We start from the raw sequence: 23,580 nt of genomic DNA on the forward strand, positions 1-23,580 counted from the left end.
GTCACCTTGACCGCCATTCTGCGCCCGGCGAGAAGGAGGAGGAGCCGCCCGCCGCTACCCACCCGCCGCGCCGCCGCAACAGCCGCCGCCTCAGCGCAGCGCAACGGTAATGAGCGCCCTGCCCTGCCCTGCCCCGCCCGGCGCGGCCCGCTCCCCTCGGCGGGCTCCCCTCAGCGGCCGCAGCGCCCGCCGCAGGTCTCCGGGGACGAGGGGAGCGGAGCGGAGCCCACTGGCACCGCCGTGGCCCCAGCCCGGGGCTCGCCGTCCGCTTACGCCGCGGCCCCTGATCCGTGACCCCGGCGGGCGACGAGCCAGCCGTGGCCCTACCTCCTGCCCCGCCTGCTCTCGGCCGGGCACCTCGGCGGGCGCCCAGGGCAGAAGCGGTGTCGCTGCGCCCTCGCCCCCCGCGCTAGCCGCCACGCGGACCCACCGCGGGCGATGTTGGTTACCCCCATTAGCGCCGCTTGGACGGCGTGTCACCCGCCCCACCAAAGGCACCAGGAGCGCGGTTGTGAGTTCTGGCTGGGGGGCTGCTGGGAACACCTCCATAGCGCAAAACTAAACTTTAAAATGCTGCTGAAACTCATTTCTGGCTTAACAGATGCAGCTGTTCCCGTGAGGGTCAGCAAAGCTATACCTGTTGATACCAAGTGCTGAAACTGTTTACAGACCGATATTCTGGCAGCATGGCTGCAAAGTGATAGTAGCCCCATATTTCTAACAAAGGCACAAAGTAATCAGTTCTGGCTGGAATTCAGTAGCTTCTGACAGACTCTCGTAATACTTCAGCAGTAGAGCACACAGACTTGCTTTATACCTCAAAATGAAAAACATGCAGGCCACGGCCTCAAGAAAGGAGAAATTTATACTTTGTTTGGACAATTCAATCACAGTAAGTGCTTATAAAGCCTGACTTAAACAATAATGCATGTTTTGTCTTGCTGTACTATTTCAAGGGACCAACAAGATCTCTTTTATTACATGTCACTGGAAAACATAAAAAGGACGGCTTCCGTTATACCTCAGATAACACAGTGAGATATAAAACTACAGTATAATAGTTGGGAGTTTATAATGGTAGATACGAAACAATGACTCGCCTCTCTAAGTTTAAAACAACTAATTTTCTCTAGAAAGCATAACTTTTTTTGGCTACGGGTCAATAAAAACTTCCTCAAGATAACCTGGAGTTCACATACTATGTACGTGGCTACGTGCCAGCTGACAGCAGAAATAGTTCTGCTGGAAATCTGCCTATTTGGAAGTATTTGACCACTAAACAGTCTTGTTCAGCAAGTCCACATATAGGCCAGTTGCAGAGTAACAGTGTGCATCAGAAAACAGACCTTTAGAAGAAAATTGCAGAAGTCTCCAGCAGTGGCTGTAAGAAGTGATTCAGCATATGGCTTTCTTCTTTACTAATGATAAAGCTCTATTTTTTCCCTCAGTTGAACAGCGGCACTGAGTCATGAGGTCTATAGGTGAAGAAAGAGTGGAATTAAAAGAGCTTGCTCTACCCGCTCCAAAACGGGAAGGGAAGGTGTGTTTCAGGCCTCTTCACAAAGGGTTAACGTCTGATTTAGCCGGCGGGTCGGGGCAGGGCTAAGCTGCTCAGGTCCAAAGCGCTCGGCTGTCCAAGGGGAACCAGAAGTGACAGCGGAGGACCGGCGGGCCCGGCCCGGCCCGGCCCGGCCCGGCGCTCTGCGGCCCGCACCCCCCGCACGCGCTGCCCCTCACCGCCGCGCGGACCCGCGCTGCTGGGGCAGGTGCGAGGCGCGGCAGGAAGCACTGCGCATGCGTGTCGGCCAGGCCGCCTCAGCCTGGGCTCCTGACGGCGGCTCCCTGGGGGCGGGACTATGCAAAAGAGCAATTGCGCGGATGCGCTTCTTAAAGGTTCCCGCCGGGACAGCGCGGCGCTCGGCGCAGCGGCGGGCATGCGCACGGGCTACGCGCCTCGCACAGTGCGGCTGTTGGCTCGCCGTTGCGTTTCGGCGGGCGGAAGCGGATGTGTATGTGTGTGCGCTCATTTCCGGTGAGTGGGCGCGCGGGTTGATTCGTTCTGCCCGGGTGACTCGGCCACCGCCGCTCTTCGGAAATGGCGGGTGAGTCCTCGGGCCTGGTTTGCCCTGCGTCGCCCGCCTGCGCTCCCAGGCTGATAGGGCCCGTCCTGCCGCCCTGACCGCGGAGGGGGGCGGCGGCTTGGCCGCTTTGGGGAACAGGTCTGGGCGCTGCCGGCGCCTCTCCGTGAGGGGGAGTGGGGCCCTGGGGCGGTCGACACTGTTCCCCTCGGCCGGGCTCATTCGGGCACTGGCAGGGCCCTGGTGTCGCCCGCGCGTGGGAGCGCGCGGGACATGGGGCAAGGAAGCGGAGCGTGAGCTCGGTGCGGCCGTGGCGGGACCAGCGGGCGGGGGTGCCGGCGAGGGCTGAATGCGGTGAGCTCGGACGACCGGGGAATCGGGTGTCTGGGTGGGGAGCGCGGCTAACTTTCCGCCGCCCTGTTGCTATGGTCATGCTGCTGCTGGGCAGGCAGGCAGCCTCGGGCTCACGGTCCCCACGCTTAGTAGTGGTAAGCCAAAGTGCACCTCCATGTCCACTAGTTTACTGGGGGGAAATAAAAAAACCCAAACTTGTTTTTACTTACTTTACTTAAAGTTTAATATCTAAGGTTAGGGGAAGAACTTTCTGATGAGACTTATGGAATGAAGGGGAGATGGATTTGTAAAGCACTTGAAAAATACCATGATAAGTAACACGTCTTCTGTGCTGGATTATGCTTTGAAAAACAGACTAGATGCAATTTGTTATTTCCGTCTGCATCTGCTCTGGAAGAGAAGTGACTAGATAATTGCTGGTGGTATACATGCCACTGTAGTTCACAAACACCTGTTTATGAAAATGACTTAATGCAAACACTTGAAATGCCCTGAAACATGTTACTTAACATGTTCTTTAAAAGAAACATCTGTTAGACTGAATTCTTAATTTCTACTTACAGTTTTCAACTATGTTTTATTGGTAATAACTTGGAACATTTAAATATTTTTATTGTAATGCCCTTCATTCTCAGAAACTAAAAGGAGAGGCACTTGTGGTTTGTGTTCTAGTTCTTGTTCCTCGTTCCAGGAAAGTGTTTGAGATAAATCTCTATATTCCTTTTATACGTTGTAGCATATTGTAGCTTTTTTTACCTACTTGTTCAGTAAGTGGGTTTGTGTTGTGTGGTTTTTTGGTTTTGAGAACCTATTTTTAAATATGTTCCTTGAATAATAGTGACACATAAATTGTACATCTCTTAACTCTTTTAAAAAAAAATCTTTTTCTTCAGGACTTACTGCTATGGAGAAGAAGCTGGCTGAATACAAGTGTAATACAAATGAAGCCGTTCAGCTGAAACTGGGTAATGTCACTTTTTAAATATTGTGCATTTGACACTGCAATATTTTAGTACCTTCTTAAGAAACTTCCTTATACTTGCATCCACCCATATGTACTTATTAATGTAAATATACAAACATAAGAATAGGAATACATAGTCTAGTTTTGCTGAGACTACTAGAATTAAAGTACAGCTATAGAAACTCAGTCCTGTCTCTGCATGATAATGTCATCAGCAATTTATTAGCATGTTACCAGAGTGCATTGGAATTACATCTTGTCTTATTTTCTTGAAGTACTCATTATGTTCTTTTAGTTTCCCTTTTCTTCTCTAATCCTTATGCTATGCTGCAGTCCTAAGTATGTGTCATCTTCATGGTGACTATAGCAACAGAATTCATTTCTTTAGGGTTACAAACATCTAATTATATGTTAGATATTTTTTAACATCTTTCCTCCTTCTTTGAGGGGAAAAAAAATAAAAGCAAGAAAGAAGTCTGAAAAGTATTGTTGGGTTGGGTTTTTGGCTGCCCTTCCCCCCAACACCTGTATTACACAAGACATTTTTAATGAAAATTATTTAAAATCTGAATAGAAAAAATGTCACTCTTTTGAGAACTGTTTCTTGCTCTCTATAGCTAATTTGCTTACTAGGACACCCAGAATACAGACTGAATTACTGAACTCTTGGTGGACTTGCTTATATCTCAAACTTACGTGCAGCAGTGATAACTTGAAGAATAAGGCATACCTGTCTAATTTTTAATCTTTCCAGCCCTTCTGCAGTTGTTCCCTTGAGCAGTACAAATACTATAATTTGTTAAGCACTTTTCAGAACTACTACTAGCAATCTGTTCTGTATAGTTTAGTATGATTTTTAATACACAATCACCTTTGGCTTGTGAGCCAAAGCTTAAGTCTTTAAACCACTTTAATTGTGAAGTATTTCTCTTCCTCTTAAACACTATTTCAAATAATGGTTTTGTGACTAGATCTAACATTTTATTCTTCTCTTCCACCTTTCTAAAACCAAAGTAAAAAATGAGAGCTCATGATACCTGAGTGAATTTGGTCTAGAAATCTGAGGAGCTACTATATCAGGTTTCAGGGGGATTGCTAAAGGGTTTTTAAACAAGGTACCCATTGCCCATCTCAGCTAATATTTTTAGCTTCCTTTTTTATTTCAGAGTGTGTAGATGTTCCGTGTACAAATTATATTAAGAGAAAAAATGAGAAGCTACGAAGTGGTACCATTAAAAAAAAAAAAAAAACAGGTATTTCCCACATATAAAAGCAGTCATACGCTAGCCTCTTCAGAGTCATAATTTCTTCCATGGTGATAATTCAGATTTGCTGTTTGGCTTTTGTTTTGTTCCTTTTTCTGTGTTTTGTTGTTTTTTGTTTTTTTTTTTAACACTACTTTGCCTCAGATCTGTTGCTTTCTGAATTAAACCTGAGAAGGCAAGAGCAATCATTCTCTTTTGCTTTTGAGGGCCAAACTTTTATCTTGTCACTGGAACACTCCTCATTTGCATTTTTCTCTTTGAATAATTCCTTTCCAATATTATTAGAAAAAACTTTTTTTCTCATCTCCACTTTTACTGGAGTAAAGCAGCAATGAAGCTGTAGTTCAATATTCTACATGCTTTAAAAAAAAAGCTTTAATAGCAATATTAACTCGTACAACATTGCATGCTCATGCTAATGCAATATTGACTCGTTCAACATTAAAAATGTGTAACTGTTGTCTTGAGCTACCTGTGCCTCGTTAATGCAGCTGACCTGTCACTTTAAGGCCTAAGTTAAGAGTTACATCCCTTCCAATTTTAGGTAATTTTTTTAACTGCAAATACACAGAGGATGTTTGGGAATCAAGTATCTAAAATTTTTCCTAGAAAATCCTACTTTAATCTCTAATTTCATTCACTAATCATAAATCATATATTTAAGATGAAAGAACTCCTGTCACAATTGCTGTGGAGCAACTGCTATAACTCCATAAGCATGAATAAGATGCTTGTTTGGTAAGTTACTGAGTTTGAGTAGACTCCATTATAGCAAATATTTTTACACTACCAGAAAAGACCTTGTTTAATACTAGGCTTTGAGGAAAAGTAAACAGTCAGAAAAAAAATTGCCAATTATTTTGGTAATATTGGTAAAAGTACCAATATGGTATTGGTGCAGCTGTTTTGTATGTATCCATGCTGATTCTCCAAAACTTTGACATGAACATAAATGCACATAAACATTTCTTTCTGTTCATCACTTCATCAAAACCCCCTACAGTGAAGTGTTCTCACCTGCGTGTAGGAGAAGAATGGCAGAATGAGAAGGCAACATTGATTACATGATCGGTCTGGCTTACTGTGGGAATATCCAGCTGGGCAGTGTCCTCAGTGTTCAAGATGAACTTAAAGGCAGTAACATTCAGGAGATACATATATATATTAAATACATACATGTATACATCTGTGTCAATTTCTCAATTTTATTCTGCTTAATGATTTGATCTCCTCAATAACATGCATCTAAATGGCATAAGATGTCTTTATTTCATTTGTATGCTAGCCTAACATAGGTTCATAATTGAAGTTGTCTGACTCTGTAGTGGAAGAATGTATGAACATCTAACATGGCATCTGTGGATGAACAAACTGAAGCTGATGACTTGGTCATGCTCTCTTTTTTTCTTTTTTCCCCTCTCAGTTCGCTTTCCTGAGGATTTGGAGGATGACAACACAACGTTTAATCCAGAGTATAGCCATCAAGTGTTTGGAGACGAGTAAGTTAAAGTATCGACAGTCAAATTAATAGTTCCGGAAGGGGAAAGTTGCTTCCAAATTGTTAGAAAACAAGAAATCCTGCTATACCAAGCTATTTTAGATGACACAGCAATACTTCAGTTTTATGACTGTATAGTTAAACAGTGGCCTTGGTGCCTAGCTCATAGAGTTTGAGCCTGTAGTCGTTTTATATGCTATTTTTAAGGTAGATTAGCAGAGAATGAAATACCTGATTTTGCAGTCAGAATTACTTGTTTAAGTGGGTGTTGCGTTCAAGGCATTTTTCTAAGATTAGGAAAGAATTATCAATTCTTGCTAATAACTTTCACAGTAATGTGTACCAAAAAACAGTATCTAGCAACAATATATCAATTCATTTTTTACTACTACATGGGATTTTTAGTGAGTAAAACACAGAAGTCAAGTATTAACTTAAACTCACATTGGTGGCTGTTCTAGATCATTGAATGTTAACTGTATTGAATTCAGGGGTTTATTTTCTCTAATATGTACACTTGTAACCAGTTAGACATGCAGGGGATACAGAAACTACAGAAAAGTACTGTTTCTTTTTTTTTTTTTTTTCAAGTATGCTGACTTTCATTAATGTTGTAGGGAAGTTAGGCACTATGTCCCTAGTGCTAAAATGTCATTTAATATTTTCAGTAGAGTGATATTCAACAATCTGGCCATAGTTGTTTTTTTTTTAAAAAAAACAAAAAAAACAAAAAAAAACCAAAAAATAAAACAAAAAAAAACCAAAAAACCAACAAAAACACACTAAGGAAAATCCACATGCACGTATCTGTGGACTTCTTGAAGTAATTAAGTTTCTTAATTTCCAATTCCTTTAAAAAGCATTCTGCGTACTCCGAGTAGGATTAACTACTTATATTAATTGTATTAAAATTAATTACACTATTACACATCTACTGCAGTTATCATTGACAATAATTATGCTTTTAGTAATGGGAGAACTCTCCAATCTGTCAGTGTAACTAACAAGTAAATTCTTGTTCTGGCACTTATACTTTAAATTTTAAATTGTAAATGTGCTACCATAAAAGAAAAATCTCCATAAAAAAATGTTAACTATGCATTAAAATAACAAAAAAAGGAACCTGTTTCTTCATAAACATTACCATTTTCTGCAGTTCTGTTTTTTTTGCCTGAAAAGAAATTCTCTATACTTCATATAGTGTTTATGTTTAGGCAACTCATATTTTCAAAATGTAAAAAAGGCTTTTGTGTTCCGTACCTTTTTTTGCATTTACTTGGTTCTAGTTAGATTGAATAAGTATACAGAAACTGTCCACCAAAAACACACTTATTGCTATGACTAGTTATCTATCTGTTTTATACAGTATAAACTGCAGTAGTGTACTCCAAAATATTATACTACACTGCAAAGTAAGTTTTAATAAATGTTATTGATCAATTAATATAAATAAATGTTAATGAGTTTAAGATACTGAGAAACATAGATGCAGTATTAGCTCTTTCAGGTATTCTTTCTTGAGCTGTCACAATAAGTGCACAGGCACTGCCTTACTGAGTTCAGGAACATATTCTATTTCTCCACTAGAGGAGCAAAATAACTAGTAGAGATAGTGTAAGGCATTATATCTGTCTAGACAGCGCACATCCAGTTTGATTCCCTTTTCCTATTAGGAAGCTTAGTATGGAAAAGCTCACTGGGAAAGACGATGTGAACTTCAAAGCTTATTAAATGAAAGCTCTGTGATGTGAATGTTTTGCTGTGAAACTTGCATAGAGTTCCTGATTGCTCTTTTCTTCCTCAGCGAAGTTGCCTTTGGCTACAAGGGACTGAAGATCCTCTTGTACTATATTGCTGGTAACCTGTCAACGCTCTTCCGCATCGAATATACATCTAAAGTTAATGAAAAGTTTGACTGTGTAGAGGTAAAGACAGAACCAGACCTGCACTTAAAATATTATTGAGAAGGTTTAGTTGGGATATGGATAAGAACGCTACATTTAGTAATTGCCCACCCAAACGTGATTTACATTAAAAGCAAACAAACAAAGCTTCCTTCGTTGCTAAGCTGAAAAAAGCTTTGAACTTCATCCATACGTTTTCCCATTGTTCCTCCTTTGAGTGCAGTACCATCAAAATTGTGTCAAACGGTATGGTCAAACATGAGGTGCTAATACTGAGGCTACTTCCACAAAAAAACGCAACAATTTAGCAAGTCTGTATTTTCATGTTAACTGTCTCCAGGAGGAGGACTAGCATTGGTGGTTTTTTTTTATATTGAAGAGAATTCAGTGAGAAGGAAAAGGAGGTTTCTGTAAACACTGCATGAGGTAGGATATTTGATTGTGTCTCTTTAAATGGCAAATGTGGAGAACAAGTAAAGCAGAAACAAGATTAGAAACTTCTGATTGGGTATTGTGTGCTTTACATCTTGCTTAAAGGAATACAATAATACAGTTAGCTGCAGGATGTTTTGTTTCGTTTGGGGTTTTGGGTTTTTTTACTTTTTTCTCTTTTTGCCTACAGGTTTTCCAAGCTTATAGAAGACTTGTAGAAAAGCTTTTTTTAATCCTTCTGCCTATATGCTCTCAGAATATTTTTGAGATAATAGCTCAGAATCCTTGTTTCTTTCAAGCCCTGCTTCCTCTACTGAATTATTCCTCCAGTTGCTTAAGGGTTTGAGATGGGGACAAAAAAGATCTTTTTGAGTGAGGCTTCTGTATGCTTTCCAGAGTATTTACAAGCCTTGACTGAATCGGAAGAATGTCGTGGATTACCCTGGACTTCCCTTGGTATTGTTAACACTGTGCATCCAAATAGGCTGCTCATATGGCTATATCTAAACCTTAGTAGGAAAAAAGATATGGTGGTCATCAGTCTTGTTCTGCATTTGTATTTGCCATTAGTTTAACCACCTTAAGATATGAATGCATTTGCAGAGATTAAAACAAGCTGTCATTACAGCAGGGTGTTAATTTAAATGCATATTAACATTTACTTTTCTAAGTTAACTATTTGGTTGTTGATCTCAACTCCTTCAGGATAATCATACTAAGATGCGGACTATCTGCCATATATGACAGGTAATCTTTGTGCTGTGAATAGATGGTGTTCAGGAAAGGACAGCAGTCTCTGCCTTTAACATAACTGGTTACAAGTGGGAAGTTAGTTTTAATGCTCTGCAAAGTTATTCACAGCTTAGGATTTTGTATCTAAATACCTACACAAGCCCATTCAACAGCAAGTGGTTTTACTCTGTGATACTAAGTTTTGTTACATTATTGCTAAAGCAGCTGCTACAATCTCTGCTAGGGACCGACAGAAATATTCCTCCCCATACTACTACTTTTTTTCTTCAAGATCTTTTCAAACATGAGGAAAAAGATAAGACCCTGAAATGTCAAAAGCCAGTCATATTTATGCATCTTAACATCATCTCCCTGAAGATGGATCTAAACCATGTTAGTGGGGAAGGCTCAGCAAAGTATGATCACATTTTAAACAGAAGTTGGCACTTGATTTACTGAAAATGGACAGAATTTATCCCTTGGGTGGAGCTGATTTTTTCAAATATCTGAAGAGAGGCTGCTTTCTTCCAGTGTAAATAGTAAGAACATTGACCTCCAAATTGCTTGCTGCTTTGAGATTTGCAGCTGTTCAAGTATCCTCTTTTTCATCTGGATTTTATGATGGGGTGGGGGAAAGTATTTCACTAACCTCTGAAACAGTCTTTACTATAAATGTGTTTATCTTGCTTTGCAGCTGGTCTAATACATTTGCTTTACACAAAAGTTAATGAAAAAGTGTAATTTTCATATTGGGTATCCTTGTTTTAAGTAATACTACTGATCACTCCATTACTGCCCACTGGAATTAATACATGTAATTGTTAGAGAAATTCAACTTTCAAATATGTTGCTGTAATTATTTTAAATGAAGCCACTTTGAAACAGCATCTACATGGTATACAAACGTGATAACTGCCCGTTAGTACAAGAATAATCGCTATATTAAAATTATCAAGAGTCAAATGCAATGTACAAAGAGATACTGCCCACTTAAATAGTCCTACTACGAATCAAATTTAGTTACAAAGCCTATACCAAATTCCCCATCATCACCTAACATGTTTCTGATTACGAAGGTAGTACATTACAGGCAGTACTTCCATGAACCATAAGCTCAACAACTCTTGGCTGGTTTCATTCAGGTTTTTGAACACTTCATTGTAAGTGGCTTTGCCTATGTTTAACACTGCTGCAGTAGTCAACTGGATTGTTTTCTGAACAGAAACTTGTGCGTCATCAGGTACATCCATGCCAATTGGTAAGATATGAGTGCCTTGCTCTGATAAAAGAAATGAACCTCTCGCCAATATCAAAGAAATGCACAAGGGAAAGGCAGTAAACAAATTTTTGGTAACTCTTGGGATTATGAGCACCTCAGAGAGAAGAGTTTGGAAAGTGCCTACTGTGTAATGGATGTTTCCCTTTAAAAGTATGAGTATTAATGAAATAAATTATTTGTATGCTGTTGATATTTGTAGATTCCAGTATTCCAGGACATACTAACTGAAAATTGCATCACTTAAACTTATGCCATGACTCAAACTGAGGATTCTGGGATTTCCTCTGTCAGAAAGGGAGATCTTGTTAACTAAAAGTAACTGAATAATATAGCTTCTTTTCTTAAATTGTGTCAGGCCCCATTTAGAGGGGAGAGAACTTTTAGGAGGCAGGTGAAAATATGTTTTGGTCATATAGAACTAAGAAGGATTGGCTACTGCTTTATTTGCTAAGCATCTGTTCTCATGATTTAATTCTTTCTATTTTATGGAAAACAAGATTTTTCTGTGGTGGCAGCCAGTGATCGATGCATTATCTTACATGCTTTCAGCAGGTGAAAGTTTGTCTTCCTTCTTATCACTAACGAAGAAACTTAAAAATGCAAGGAGAGCAAAATTACTTAAATGTTATTTATATAGTACTCCATACTGCATATTCACCCTTTTTAGTTATCTTCCACATAGTCTGAGCTATTGAACAAATGCTTGGAAGTTTTGTTTTAGTTCTAGATTATTTTTACATGCCTTTTTCAGATATATAAAATGAAAGTTGCTACAGATTCTTAGTTGTGGTTTCCTACAGCTTTGTCAGCAGTGCAGACTTAAGATTTGTGTAAACAATGCACTTGCACAATTAAAAAAAAAGCATTTCTGAAATGTGTTCCATACAAATACTTTTTCTTTGTGTAATTCATTGATTCTGAAAGAAATGGCTGGTTTTGTGTAATGCAGTTAAATCAGTAAGTGTAGAGAAAATATGTTTAACCAATACTGCTTTAAGAACAATAGCAAAGGTTCCAATAAATGCATCTCCTTTGTTTTGAGAATGAAATGGATGTAAAATTGTATGCATTTTAACTGGGTTCTTACACCAAGTATTGTAGAGCTATATTTTAACTGCTTGATAGCTCTCTATACAAATATAAATATAAATGTTGGTAGTACCAAACCATTAAGAATAAAACTTGTTTGTGCTGAACTACATCCATCTTTCTCTACACTAAAAATGTAACTGGATGATAAAGTGCTATTCATTTGCAGGTGCATTGCTTCTACTTAAGGGACTATGGTTGAAAGAACAGGAATTAGTAGCATGTTGTATTAGCCTTTTGTAGTGTATTTTGTTCTAAGGATCTTAATTTCCCTGTTTTGAATGCTAAGTAGCAAGGGTCTTGGTTTTGAACTAATACCCATCATGCATGTAAACGGTGTGAAAGAGCTGCTTAGTAAGTTAACACAAAGTGTTCTTGTGTCAGTCCTTGTGGAAATAGATACAATACAAACATTACAGCTGAACTCACGGCAAACTCCATTAAGTAAAAACCTGGATTCATTGTCCAGAGGAAAGTTTGAATTGAATGTAAGCTCATTTTGTTGAATGTAATGTCAGGCTTTTAGGGGTTGTATTGAGGAGTACGGTTTTGTTAAGTTGAGACCAATTCATTAAGTTTTATTGCCTGGTGAGAAGCAGTAATACGTTATTGTGAAACTTCATCAAATATTCATGGTTAAAAAGAAGTAGTAAATGTATTCAATCAAGTGGTCTTTTTGGGGTCTGAAAAGGATTATGAAGTCTGCTCAGCTGATAGTCTGTAACTTTCACTTTGGTTATCTGAAAAGAGTAATTTTAATCTCTGAATTTAATTTTGGTGTTGGAATATTTCTTCTTCCCTAGTATGTTAGACTACAGGTCAGATTTGCTGACAGTATCCTTAAATTATATTGTTATTATTTTATGTCAAACTTTGTTTTCAAAATGTTCTTTGATTTGAATATGGAATGTTGTTTTCTGAGTTTGTAATGTGTTTTGCAGCTGATCCTATAGGCAGGCATTTCAAGCAGGGAGACATAAAAATGCAAGAGTGTGCTAGCTGTCACTTTCCTGTTTGGGAGCTACCATTTTTGATCTTTGTCCCTTTTCCTCCACTTAGTTCTGCACCACCTAATACCTCTTGTAAGCTGCTTGTTTGAGAACCTGAGTTCCACAAGACTGTGTAACGTAGTCTTGGAGAATTGCTGGCTGGAAAGTCTTAGCTTCTGAATATGCTGCACTTTCAGAATAGCTATCAACACTCTTAGGTTTTACTTGGACAAATGTAACAATCTTTAAACAAAAATGTTCATGAACTTACGCTGTAACTATGAACTTTTTGATGCTTACTGTGGCTGGATTGTGACCTTTCTGGATCTCGTCAGTGCAGCTCCCTTACTTGCTGGAAGGTCACTACTGAACAACAGGAATGCTTTCTTTTTCCTTTTCTTCTTTTTTTTTTTTTTTTTTTTTAAATTACTGTTAGGCCATAGCACCTCTTTTATATTCGTTTCTTATAGCGCAATAGTGACATCAATGCTGTCTTTTTCTAATCTTCCACTGATCCTACCTCCTTTTATAATCTCCAGGCAGATGATGTTGAAAGTAAAATTAGAGAAATCATTCCTCCTGGGTTTTGCACAAACACAGATGACTTTGTGTCTCTGCTGGAGAAGGAGGTCAACTTCAAGCCCTTTGGAATGCTGCTACACACATATTCTGTCCATAACGAGGAAGCTGGTGAAGATATAACATATCAGATATACCAGGTATGAAAAATAAATGAAACTTCTGCTTTTGAGCAACGAAAAAGTCTATTTTGCAGTGATGCACTTTCAGTAATGTTTCAACTATAGTATATAAATACTATCATTTTACCAGTTTATTAATAATTATAAACATGCTTTTTTGTATTGGAGAACTTAATTAGGTTTTGCATATTTTTTTCTTCTAATGTCTGTGATAGGTTTCACCTGACTTCTCCTGGCTTTTTCCCTAGGCTGACATGACATGTCCAGGCTTTCGAGAATATCATGAAAGGCTTCAGACGTTCTTGATGTGGTTTATTGAAACTGCTAGCTTTATTGATGTAGATGATGAAAGATGGAACTACTTTTTAGTGTAAGTACAGTTCTAAAGCAACAGTGGACCTTATTACCTCCACAAAGCCTGCATTTTAATTGTGGCTGGCCAATTATTGGAGCAGTATAATGATATTTTTCCCAGGAAAGAAAAACCATTGTTTATGAGGCTTGAGTTTTCCTCCATTATGCTTTGGGAAACCTTGAGAATAGAGCTGAATTAAATGCTGTTGTCCGTTAGAGCCCTGAATGTAGGCTTAAACAGTAAAATGAGCTTTGCCTGTGTTTTCTTTTACTTGCCACCTATTCATCTTTATAATAGGCAAGTGCACTGAAGTGCTGTAAAGAGGCCTGATTTATCCAAGTTGCTGCACACCAATTAAGTGAATTGTACATTCAGAACATAGCAGGTGTACCCATTGGGCCCTCACAGAGTAGCTTGCTGACACTGAAAATTCAGTTGGAGAATGGAAAAGAAAATGGACACTGCATGGGAGCGCGACTGTAATTGACCTGCTTGGCTTTCTGTTTTATCTGCAGATTTGAGAAGTATAATAAGGATGGAGCTACACTCTTTGCGACCGTAGGCTACATGACAGTCTATAATTACTATGTGTACCCAGACAAAACCCGGCCACGTGTAAGGTAATTGGCGGCATAACTCGTGCCTTGCCTTTTATTTCAGAAGAGGGAACTGCTGAAGTTCCCAATACTTGTTTATAATGGTGTTGATTTGTTTAAAAAAATCCCCATTATTAGCTGGCTATGCACTGATTTATTTCATTGTTCCCTTCTTGAAGCGGAGGGAATCTCAAACAAGTTTTGAATATTTAGCAATTTTAAAACTCTGTTAAAAATTATATTTTAACATGAAGATTGCTACACTACTTTAATCTAAAATGAAATACCATCGTTTTCAAGCCTTTACATTATAATGTTTGCAAATGCATGCATTTGAACTGAAAATACCTTCCTTTGTCTGTAGCCAGATGCTGATATTGCCACCATTCCAAGGAGAAGGCCATGGTGCTCAGCTTCTTGAAACAGTTCATAGATACTATATGTCTTCTCCTACAGTACTTGATATAACAGGTTTGTGTTAAATTTTTAACTCAGTTCATAAGCAACTTGTAGCATTCACAGGTTGTTAGCCCGCAAACTAACTTTCATGTTCACTTGTCAGAATTTGTCAGGCCTTTTGAAGATTTAGCTTCAGCTCAGTTCAGGATTAATAGTATCCTGGTTTATAGAAGACCTGTATATAACATAGCTCCTTAAATCCTTTACTTAGAGAACAGCACACCAGGAAAATTCAATCCCTAGCATGAACGGATTACCAGCTAATTAGACATTTTATTGTGAGATACACAGCTCAGTTTGCCCAGAGATCAAGCTTTGTCAAATTCCGTGTTCAACTTACGCCTATTACCCAAAACTCAAAATTGGGGGGGTGGGGAGAACCAAATTGAAATAGCATATTAATATTAGTGTGCAAGCCAAAATTTTTACAGACAATAAAAATCTGTAGAGAATTTGTGCTCCAGGAGCCTGTATTGCTGGCTGAAGGCACCCATGATATTAGAGGTGTGTGCACAAATATCTAAAAATAAAAAATTATTGGGGAAGTGGCACAGGGGAGGAAGGGTGTACGCGCATAAAAAAAAAAAAGGCCACAAACATGACATCTGTCCTGTGGTTTCAAGTCCAATATAGGAAAAAATGCAATTCAAACACATGACTTGACCATTCAATTCTAGGTGCTATCTCAGACCTCATCTTAGTTGGGAATAACTCCCCCATTCTAATTAAAATACAATAGAACACTTGCTTTCATAATGCATTGCTGCAGGATAACCCTAACATAAAGTAATCCACCTCAAAATTTTAATCCAGTTCATAGGAACCTAAAGAAGTATAACTTCGTTTATACAACAGGAAATCATGTGCATCATGCATTTACTTTTTTCTTTTTCCTTTTAATAGTACGAAGCTTTACACAGCTTTTATAGCTGAGGATAAACAAAGTCTTAACATGGTACTGCATAAATCATGTGACGTGTTCATGACTCAATACCTTAAATGCAGGGTCGTAGCAAAGAGTAAATGTGCACTACAATAGGTTTTAATTTCTTTATGGAATAAAGCAGGAGAAAGCTTGCAATATTCTACATGGCACTCAAGTTATGGAAATTAAGGCTTTTACAAAATTATTTATTGTCCTTTTTGAGGGGAAAATCAGGCTGGACGATCTCGATATGGCCAGGATATTTAGTTACGCAGCATCTAAAATTGTGAAGTAAAGCCTTGAACCTTTCTGAAAAGAGGAAATTAAGATCTACTTAAATTCTTTGAAAGACCTAATGCTTTTTAAAAAAAATATATATTTTGGAGTTTCACATTTACAACAAATACTTTGTTCTGCTTATAACTTGTCATCCTAACTGATAAAGTGAAATGTATGCTGATAGTGCTTACTGTACAGAAACTGCCTCATCTTTCTTTAAACTAATCTGGGCGAAAAGGAATGGAATCCTTAATTTTAGTACAGCTTCTCAATCTCTTTTGCAGAATAAGTGCTATAAGACTTGCCATACAAGATTAGGCTACTCATGCACAAAACATTTTAGCTGATACAATCATCATAAGCGTTCTCCAACCCAAAAAATAAATTGCTGGTTGTGGAGTGCTGCATATACAGAGCAAAAACTTCTATCCCAGTCCTTCTTCTTGGTAACTTACTAGCTTTTGATCGTCCTTAAACTGCAAATTTCAACTATTTACAGTGGTCCACAAAACTAAAGAAAAAATTGCTGGGATATAAGCTATTTAGCAATAGATTCCACAATGCTAGTCCACGGAAAAATGAGTGTTGGGAGGAAACATGACCTGCTACTTATTTGTAGTAAGCCTGTCTAAACAATTAAGTAAGGAAGAAAGAAATATATTCACAACGTCATAAGCATTTTTCTTCTGTATAGTTCATAAGTGGGAACAAAGTTGCATATGGGATCATGTTCACCAAAGCTAGTTGTCAACTTTGGTGTTTTTTCTAAAGCAGCAGTTTTGATAGTTATGCTGCCACTTCAAGCAAAATTGAAGTAACTTGAAATTGTGATCACCTTTTGCTTAGGTCCTTCTAGCCTTTTAATTTTGGATAAGCTTGTCGTTTGGGTCCTTGTACTTTTCCCTATCTTCCTTGCTGACAAAGACTGTAACTCGTGGTCAGTACATGTCTTTGGCTAGTTTAGTTGTATGCAGTAGGATAGTTTCACCAGTCTTTTTCCACATAATTAGTTTGTGTTCTAGTAGTTCTACCACTCTGTCAAATACAGAATAGGTGGGACATACAAGAAAAAGGGGTTATACGTAGAGTAATTTTCTTTTCCCAAGGAGTTAAATTGGATTAAATGTATATATTGTCAGCCTCTTAGAAATGCGTATATAATACTGTACAGTACTGCATACACAAAATATTAAAGTTTTTCTTTCTGCAATCTCTTTAACGTCTACTGTCAAACATCTAAAACTTTGATAGTAGTACTTATGATCAAGCACATTGTTTATATACTGATGAATATTGTATCTGCTTTTGTTTTCCATAGTTCTTTGTAATTACATACCAGAGATGAGGAAACAAATAATACTGATATTAACTATGTGCTTTTCTTTCTAGCTGAAGATCCATCTGAAAACTATGTGAAGCTAAGAGACTTTGTTCTTGTAAAGCTCTGTCAAGATTTGCTTTGCTTTTCCCCAGGAAAGTTAATGCAAGGTTTCAGTCAAGAAATGGTGGTGGAAGCTCAACAAAAACTGAAAATAAATAAGGTATTAAATCAGAACAGTTTTAGTTGAACATATTCTTATCAAACTAGTAGAATAACAATTTAAACATAGAGGTGGAGACTTGGAATTTACACTCTGCCTTATTTCAATAGATCTTTAGGATGTATCTGGAAGGGAGATACCTAGCTTGTGGCTTTAGATAAATGCTTTTTTTTTTTAACCTAGTAATTCTGTTGATGTAATAGAGTTTGACATGGTTTCCATTTCTTTCAAGTATATTTATACAAATAACAAGTGTTGGTCTGGGAATGCAGAACACTAAAGTAGCAAACAATTGCTACTAAGGCAGCTCTAAATGCTTGGAGAACTAAACAGTTAAATTAACGATTAAATTTGCTGGTAATCTCAGTGAATGATTAAACTCATTAGTGAGTATGGTAGTGAAAAGGCGGAGTTGCTTTATTAAAAAGTGTATTTGAATGTGGTTTAATGAAAACTTTGAGGCTTGAGGGATGAGGGGTGTGAAGCCATATTCAAATGTGTTCATGAAAATGGTATAGCTTGTATAAGGAAACTACATCTGCAGCCTTCTGTGTCTGATATCTTAAACCTGGAAGGATAAATAGGTTGGTTTGGGTTTTTAACAGTATCTGAACATGTGCTAGTGTAGCAAACAAACCATCATATTTTTGTTCTGTTGCTCAGCAAAAGACTACTTGGTCTTAAATTCTGTTTTCATACAGATGCAACAGTTAATAGTAATATAGTGGCAACATGATTTTTTTTTTTCCCAGATGTGCTACTAGCTGGTTCTGGTTCCAAAAGCACTTCGGTTTTTCTGTTTACTAATTCTTTCATTTTCTTCCCTAGTAAACAGAAAACTTTAAATATTTTGTTTTATTCTCATACTTAAAACCTGCAGGGGCCCTTGTGAAGGGCAGTAGGTGTATGGAGATTATTAAAATTAGCAAAGTAGATACTGTTTTGTAAAATATTGCTTAATGGCACTCTAGTTCCACTCTTTCAGTTCTTTGAAGTATTTTTGGACTCTGGCTTCTGAAATTTTTGCTGCTCATTTACAGCGGGTCCTTGAAGCACCTCTACAGCTAGTGCAACACTTTGAGAGATCAGATACTGGCTGCATGGAAGAAAATGGTTTTGAAGGAAAAACAAGAATGTTTATTCATTTAACCCACCAGATAGGATAGGTTTGACGGAGGCTTTGTCCATGCCTCTGACTGTCTTCTGATAAGCTGAGGAACTACTCTAATATTTCAGTATTTCTCCACTTTGAGTTCTATTGAGTGACCTCTTTATTCAGACATGATTTCTATTCTCCTTTCTGTTCATTAGCAACACACAAGACGAGTTTATGAAATTCTCCGATTGCGTGCAACAGATATGGGTGATGCAGAACAGTCCAGAAGCTATCGGTTGGACGTTAAAAGAAGACTGATTGGCCCCTATAAGGTGTATATAACATCATTTACTTATAAGTATCATTTAATACTTATTTCAAGGCTAATTATAGTTAATTTTATTTTCATTTCCATAAATGTAGTTGATGCCAATTATGTTGCCAATCAACTACTATTAGTTAAGCAGCGTTCAACTGACATGTATACAGATGCAGAGAACATTCATACATAGCAGTGCTGAAGATTCTGTGTTTGACTCCTGACTGCTTCCTGCCCAATTCCAGCAGGAAGTTGTCACTAAGGTTATGTTATCTAGCTACAAGTGGCATTATGCCCAGGTAGGCTTAAGGGGGAAAAAAATGTCAATTTCTTGAAAAGGTAAAAATATCTTTGACAAGCCAAAAATTTGGAGAGGTAAATCCTGTAATAAGTTTACACTACAGACTACGTATAGTTTAGATTCCTGTTCTACTTGTTAGTTAGGTCTTTACAAAACAGCTTGCTAGAAGTAATCTAGCCACGTCAACATAGAACTCCATGCAGATAGAATATAAAATAATTCCACCGGTAAAGTTTAAGCAAGTACTGAACTTAGTGCAAAGTAACTTTCTTAGTTCCTATTAAGTATGCTTCTCAGGATCTTCAGTATAGTTGGTCTGTGTTCCATAAACTGACCTTTTGAGATGCAGATTAAAAAAAAAAAAATCCTAGTTGCTAATGGCATCAATCTTTGTATTAAGAGTCAAAAGACCACAAATAAATCTAGGTTTATTGCTATAACTAGCATGTTAGCTACTCTCTTCAATTAAGTACTTGCTAAGCAAACCAAAACCCTGTTGGAAAAGTTTCACAAAGTATGAGAAGTACCTTGATTAGCTTGCAAGCCTCCCTAAAGCAGTACTTACCCTGTTATACCAAAATAGCAAAACTCTGATTGTACTCATGTTGGACTTAGGGGGGCTATTAGCAGAAATGAGAACCCAGTACTGTATTAAATAGTTGCCTGATCTGGAGGTAATACCATTTCATGCTGAGTGGCAGGACCTTAATCAAAACACTTTCTATTTTCTTTCATGAGTGTCTTGTCTCATTTGCTAGATTTCGCTCTGTGTCCCCTACAAAAAAGGCTATGATTTCTCCGCTAACAGGACTGTTACATGGTTTCAATTCATTCACTCAGCACTGAAGTCCTATGGGGGAAATCCAAAATTCCATAAGCAGCTTCAATTCTAGTGCTTCTAGCAATTGTTTCCACTTCAGTCTTTGCATGCAATAAATGCATTAATCATGAATGGATTTTGTATTGCTAGATGTGCAATATTGCTACTTCAGAATATTGCATTTTTAATTTTTTAGGTATTTCAATGAGGATTCAAAAGAATCCTTAAAGCAGCAAACACCCTCTCCTTGACTTTAAGTTTCATGTTCTGAAATACAGCCATCTTGTTTATGGTAGTTCTACCTGGTAAACAGCTTACTCATGCACTCATATTAAACAGTGTTTCAAATAAATTTTAGTCGCGGTGCTGTTTTCAAAAACTTTTCAGAACTGCAATTAAACTAACTTAATATATATAGTAATTTGGAGAGGGGGGAAGCAGATTTTAATAAAGAAACAGGAATATTACTGCATGCTCTAATGCTGCTATCATTTTTCTTATACAAAGCACTTGATAGCTTCATTTGAACAGTGCTCTACAGATGTAGAATAATTCTAAATTGCAACTACCTTAATTTAATAAAAATGGTATTGCATCTTACAGCTATTTCCTGGCTAACAGTAGCAGCAATAAAACTGTATGCAGAAACCCCAGATGAAAAAACCTGTAATACATCTATTCCCCTTGAAGTCTTCACATTAGAAAGGAGGCTGTTGCTAAAAATACTGAGATTATATATACGGCACCACTAGATTGGAGTGACTGATACAGCCAGCTGTGGTGCTTTCTGTATAAGTACTACTAATAGAGGAAATGAAAGATTTGGTATCTTAGTGAACGGGGCATCACTCTAAGGTAGTTCAGAGGGTGAGCAGCTTGTGAAATTCCAGTTTCACTGTGGCTTCTCCATTTCTGAAGAATTCTGCTTTTTATGCTCATTAGCAGGCTGTGCTGCTAGACATGTCTCCTTGATTGTGTCTTTGTTCATCACGTCATCCCTTTTGGAAGTAAACACTACTGCTGTGCTGCTTTTATTTATCATAATACTTTGTTCAGGTTTGCTACTTGAACAAAATATACTTTTCTGCTCAGCCCAGTAACTTGCTCTCAAAGAATCGTCTTGAAACTGTCCAGGTAAAATGTCACTGATTGCAGGTTTCAGAATCTTGTGTACCTGGATATGCTGGTAGTATATTTGGAGGGAAATGGATATTGAAAAAACTGGTTATCTGAAACATGCAGAGGGAGTTTGCTTTTTACCTGGAATCTGGAACTTAGAGATGACTTAAAGCTACAGTATCAGACATAATGGGCATTTGAAAGCTAGACCTTTTTTTCAGAGCTAATATTTATAATCTTAGCAGATATTCCTGTTAATTAAGCAGACTTTGAATTAATTCTAGAATAAGGTTTTAGTTTTCCTACTGACAGAAGCTTGCTCAGGAGATACTCATCTCTATTTTCATTTGGGCAACTCATCACATGTTTTGAGTATCTTATTTATTTTGACTAGATAGAGCTAACATGAATCTAAAATTTTAACAGCTATGCTTTCTACAAGGAAATGTTTCTTGATTATTGGCCAAAGTGTGCCTGGAGGCCTCATCAGGACCCTGATACAGAACCTCCTTTTCTGAACTGAACTTTGCCTATCTATGGGATCTGTGGGAGATTATCAAAGTTTTTCTGATCTTACTCATTTACAGCTTACTGTGGTCTCCACTCCTTCCTCCTGGCCCTCAGCATCAGTCATAGAAAGCAAACAAATTTTCCTTTGAGAGATAAGTGTAAAATTAAATAGACTACAGAAAGGCTTTGATGTTGAGACTGATGGTAGAAGTAGTATTGTTTGGGAGAATTTTGTTGTTTTAACGAACTCTATGATTCCATAGGCATTGCAAAGACTTATTGATAAGATGCCAGGCATACATAATGCATCTATTTCCTTTTTTAATGACATGTTGAATGATATTCTGCTTTTACAAAGCAAGGGAAGACTGAAGAATGGTAAGTAACTAAGGAACTGAGCAGCTCAGATATTGCTGTATAAAAAAATATATCTGGGGAGAGGAAAAATACCTCAAAATACTCTTGTATTTAAGAAACATGTAAAAATATCACATATGTGACACAGCAAGGGGAACTCCTTGTCGTCTTGCTGTACAAATATGTTTATGCTTGTAAATAATCTTATTGCTGTTACTGCTAATCCTCGGTAACTTGAATAATTTGTAACAATTCCTGAAATATTTTCTGTGTAGAGGAGGCTTAAAATTAATTTTTGATAGTCAATTATGGAGAAATTAATTGGCTGAGCAGCCACATCATGGGACACCAGTGTGATTAATGTCAGCATAGAACTAAATATCCTGGTCAATTTTCTACAGTCTAGTTTTTCATGCCATACATCTTCAGTAGTAAAGTACCATTAGACTCAATCTGTTTGGTTAAGGAAAACTCTGAAACCATTTTTCACTTCACTGGTTCATTGGTAATACAGAAACTATGAGGCTTTAACAGAAACGATGTCCTAATCAAACACTGTTACTGTTTTTCTTAGGATTAGGGACATCTTAAAGAACTAGATAGTGAAATTGAATACATTTAATGAAATACCATATTCTTGATTATTGGTTGTGTTCAAACTACTATTTGTTTGATTGCTTAGAAAAAGCAGAGAGAACTTGCCAAGATGAGAAGGTGTCTAAGACCAGAGGAGCTGACGAATCAGTTGAACCAAATAGACCTGAACATGCAACATGAACAGTTAGAAGAGAGCTTCCAACAACTTGTTTCAGATTACCGAAGAGTCCTAGAACGACTTGCACAAGCATGAGGATCCTGCCTGTACAGGAAACTTGCAAATTTCTATACAGTGTTGTAAAGCACATCCTTAATTGCCACTTAACTGCAAAAAAAACTCATGTGACGTTTTAATCACATTAAAGGTGACTTGTGTTTCTGTGCATTTTGAATATTTTCTATTTTTGTGTTGTAGATTTTTCAATGTTGTACTCTAGGTTTGGGGGCACTTATTGCTGAAATAAACAACGTAGATTCTCAGATACAGTATCACTTCAATTGTATTAATTTTCTTTTACCCTTCTGTTTTGCCTGAAGACTTAATAGATACCTGAATAGCAAGTTAATACATAAATCTAAGCAATATAAATATTGCATCTCTTAAATTCTTCTAACTTGATCCTCCTCAGGCTGTTCTACTTGGATCCTATTGTACTGTGTAGGGCCTGTGCACTCCTGGGTTTAATGTCATATGAGCAGGTGACAAGACTGGTTCTGTGGTCTGGCTGGCATGCTTCCTGAGTACAGGCTCTTTACCCTTTCTTAAAAGTGGATCCTGCTCCCATACTCAGCAGACCCATTCTGCTTAAGCCTCTAAAGGGCCTTGAGCATATTCTTTTTCAAACCCCCAAGTTTGCAGGTTCACAATTTCAGGAAAATGCCTGACAGTTGGGGAAACAGACAAGACTTTGTAAGGACTCCAAAAGCACTTCTACTTTAGCTAGCGTAAGAAACACACAAATTTGTAAGAAGCAAGTGCCTTTATGTAGTTCCTTGACTCTATTCTGCTATCCTTGAGAAG

The 23,580-nt window shown here is 37.9% G+C and overlaps 2 protein-coding genes across 10 annotated transcripts in view; one reads left to right on the forward strand and one right to left on the reverse strand.

Annotated features, from left to right (window-relative positions):
• Positions 1-1,737, reverse strand: part of SLC25A12 (solute carrier family 25 member 12) — a 52,876-nt gene extending 51,139 nt beyond the window's left edge. For 4 of the 7 annotated variants that reach the window (XR_012674097.1, XM_075153220.1, XM_075153221.1 and 1 more), the window contains exon 1: positions 6-88. Coding sequence is in view for 3 of the 7 variants with exons in the window: in XM_075153220.1 (XP_075009321.1) it covers positions 6-17 (12 nt within the window). In the remaining 4 variants the exon portion in view is untranslated. Of the gene's footprint in view, positions 1-5; positions 138-1,346 lie in introns of those variants that run through there. The other 3 variants (XM_075153223.1, XM_075153229.1, XM_075153227.1) reach the window with 3 other exon arrangements.
• On the forward strand, positions 1-22,951 carry HAT1 (histone acetyltransferase 1). 3 transcript variants are annotated; one of them, XM_075153242.1, is made up of 11 exons: positions 1-106; positions 3,326-3,397; positions 6,085-6,160; positions 7,964-8,084; positions 13,124-13,303; positions 13,534-13,655; positions 14,156-14,260; positions 14,601-14,707; positions 17,289-17,440; positions 18,752-18,868; positions 22,645-22,951. In XM_075153242.1, exons 2-11 carry the CDS (start codon positions 3,337-3,339, stop codon positions 22,810-22,812), a joined length of 1,209 nt encoding a protein of 402 aa, XP_075009343.1. In that variant the 5' UTR covers positions 1-106; positions 3,326-3,336; the 3' UTR covers positions 22,813-22,951. The 3 variants fall into 3 exon arrangements, with proteins under 3 accessions (XP_075009343.1, XP_075009341.1, XP_075009342.1); XM_075153240.1 differs by lacking the exon at positions 1-106 and adding an exon at positions 1,928-2,032; XM_075153241.1 differs by lacking the exon at positions 1-106 and adding an exon at positions 1,993-2,102.
• The last annotated feature ends 629 nt before the right edge of the window (positions 22,952-23,580 follow it).

This window comes from Calonectris borealis, chromosome 6 (assembly GCF_964195595.1).
Source record: "Calonectris borealis chromosome 6, bCalBor7.hap1.2, whole genome shotgun sequence".
NCBI lineage: Eukaryota > Metazoa > Chordata > Aves > Procellariiformes > Procellariidae > Calonectris > Calonectris borealis.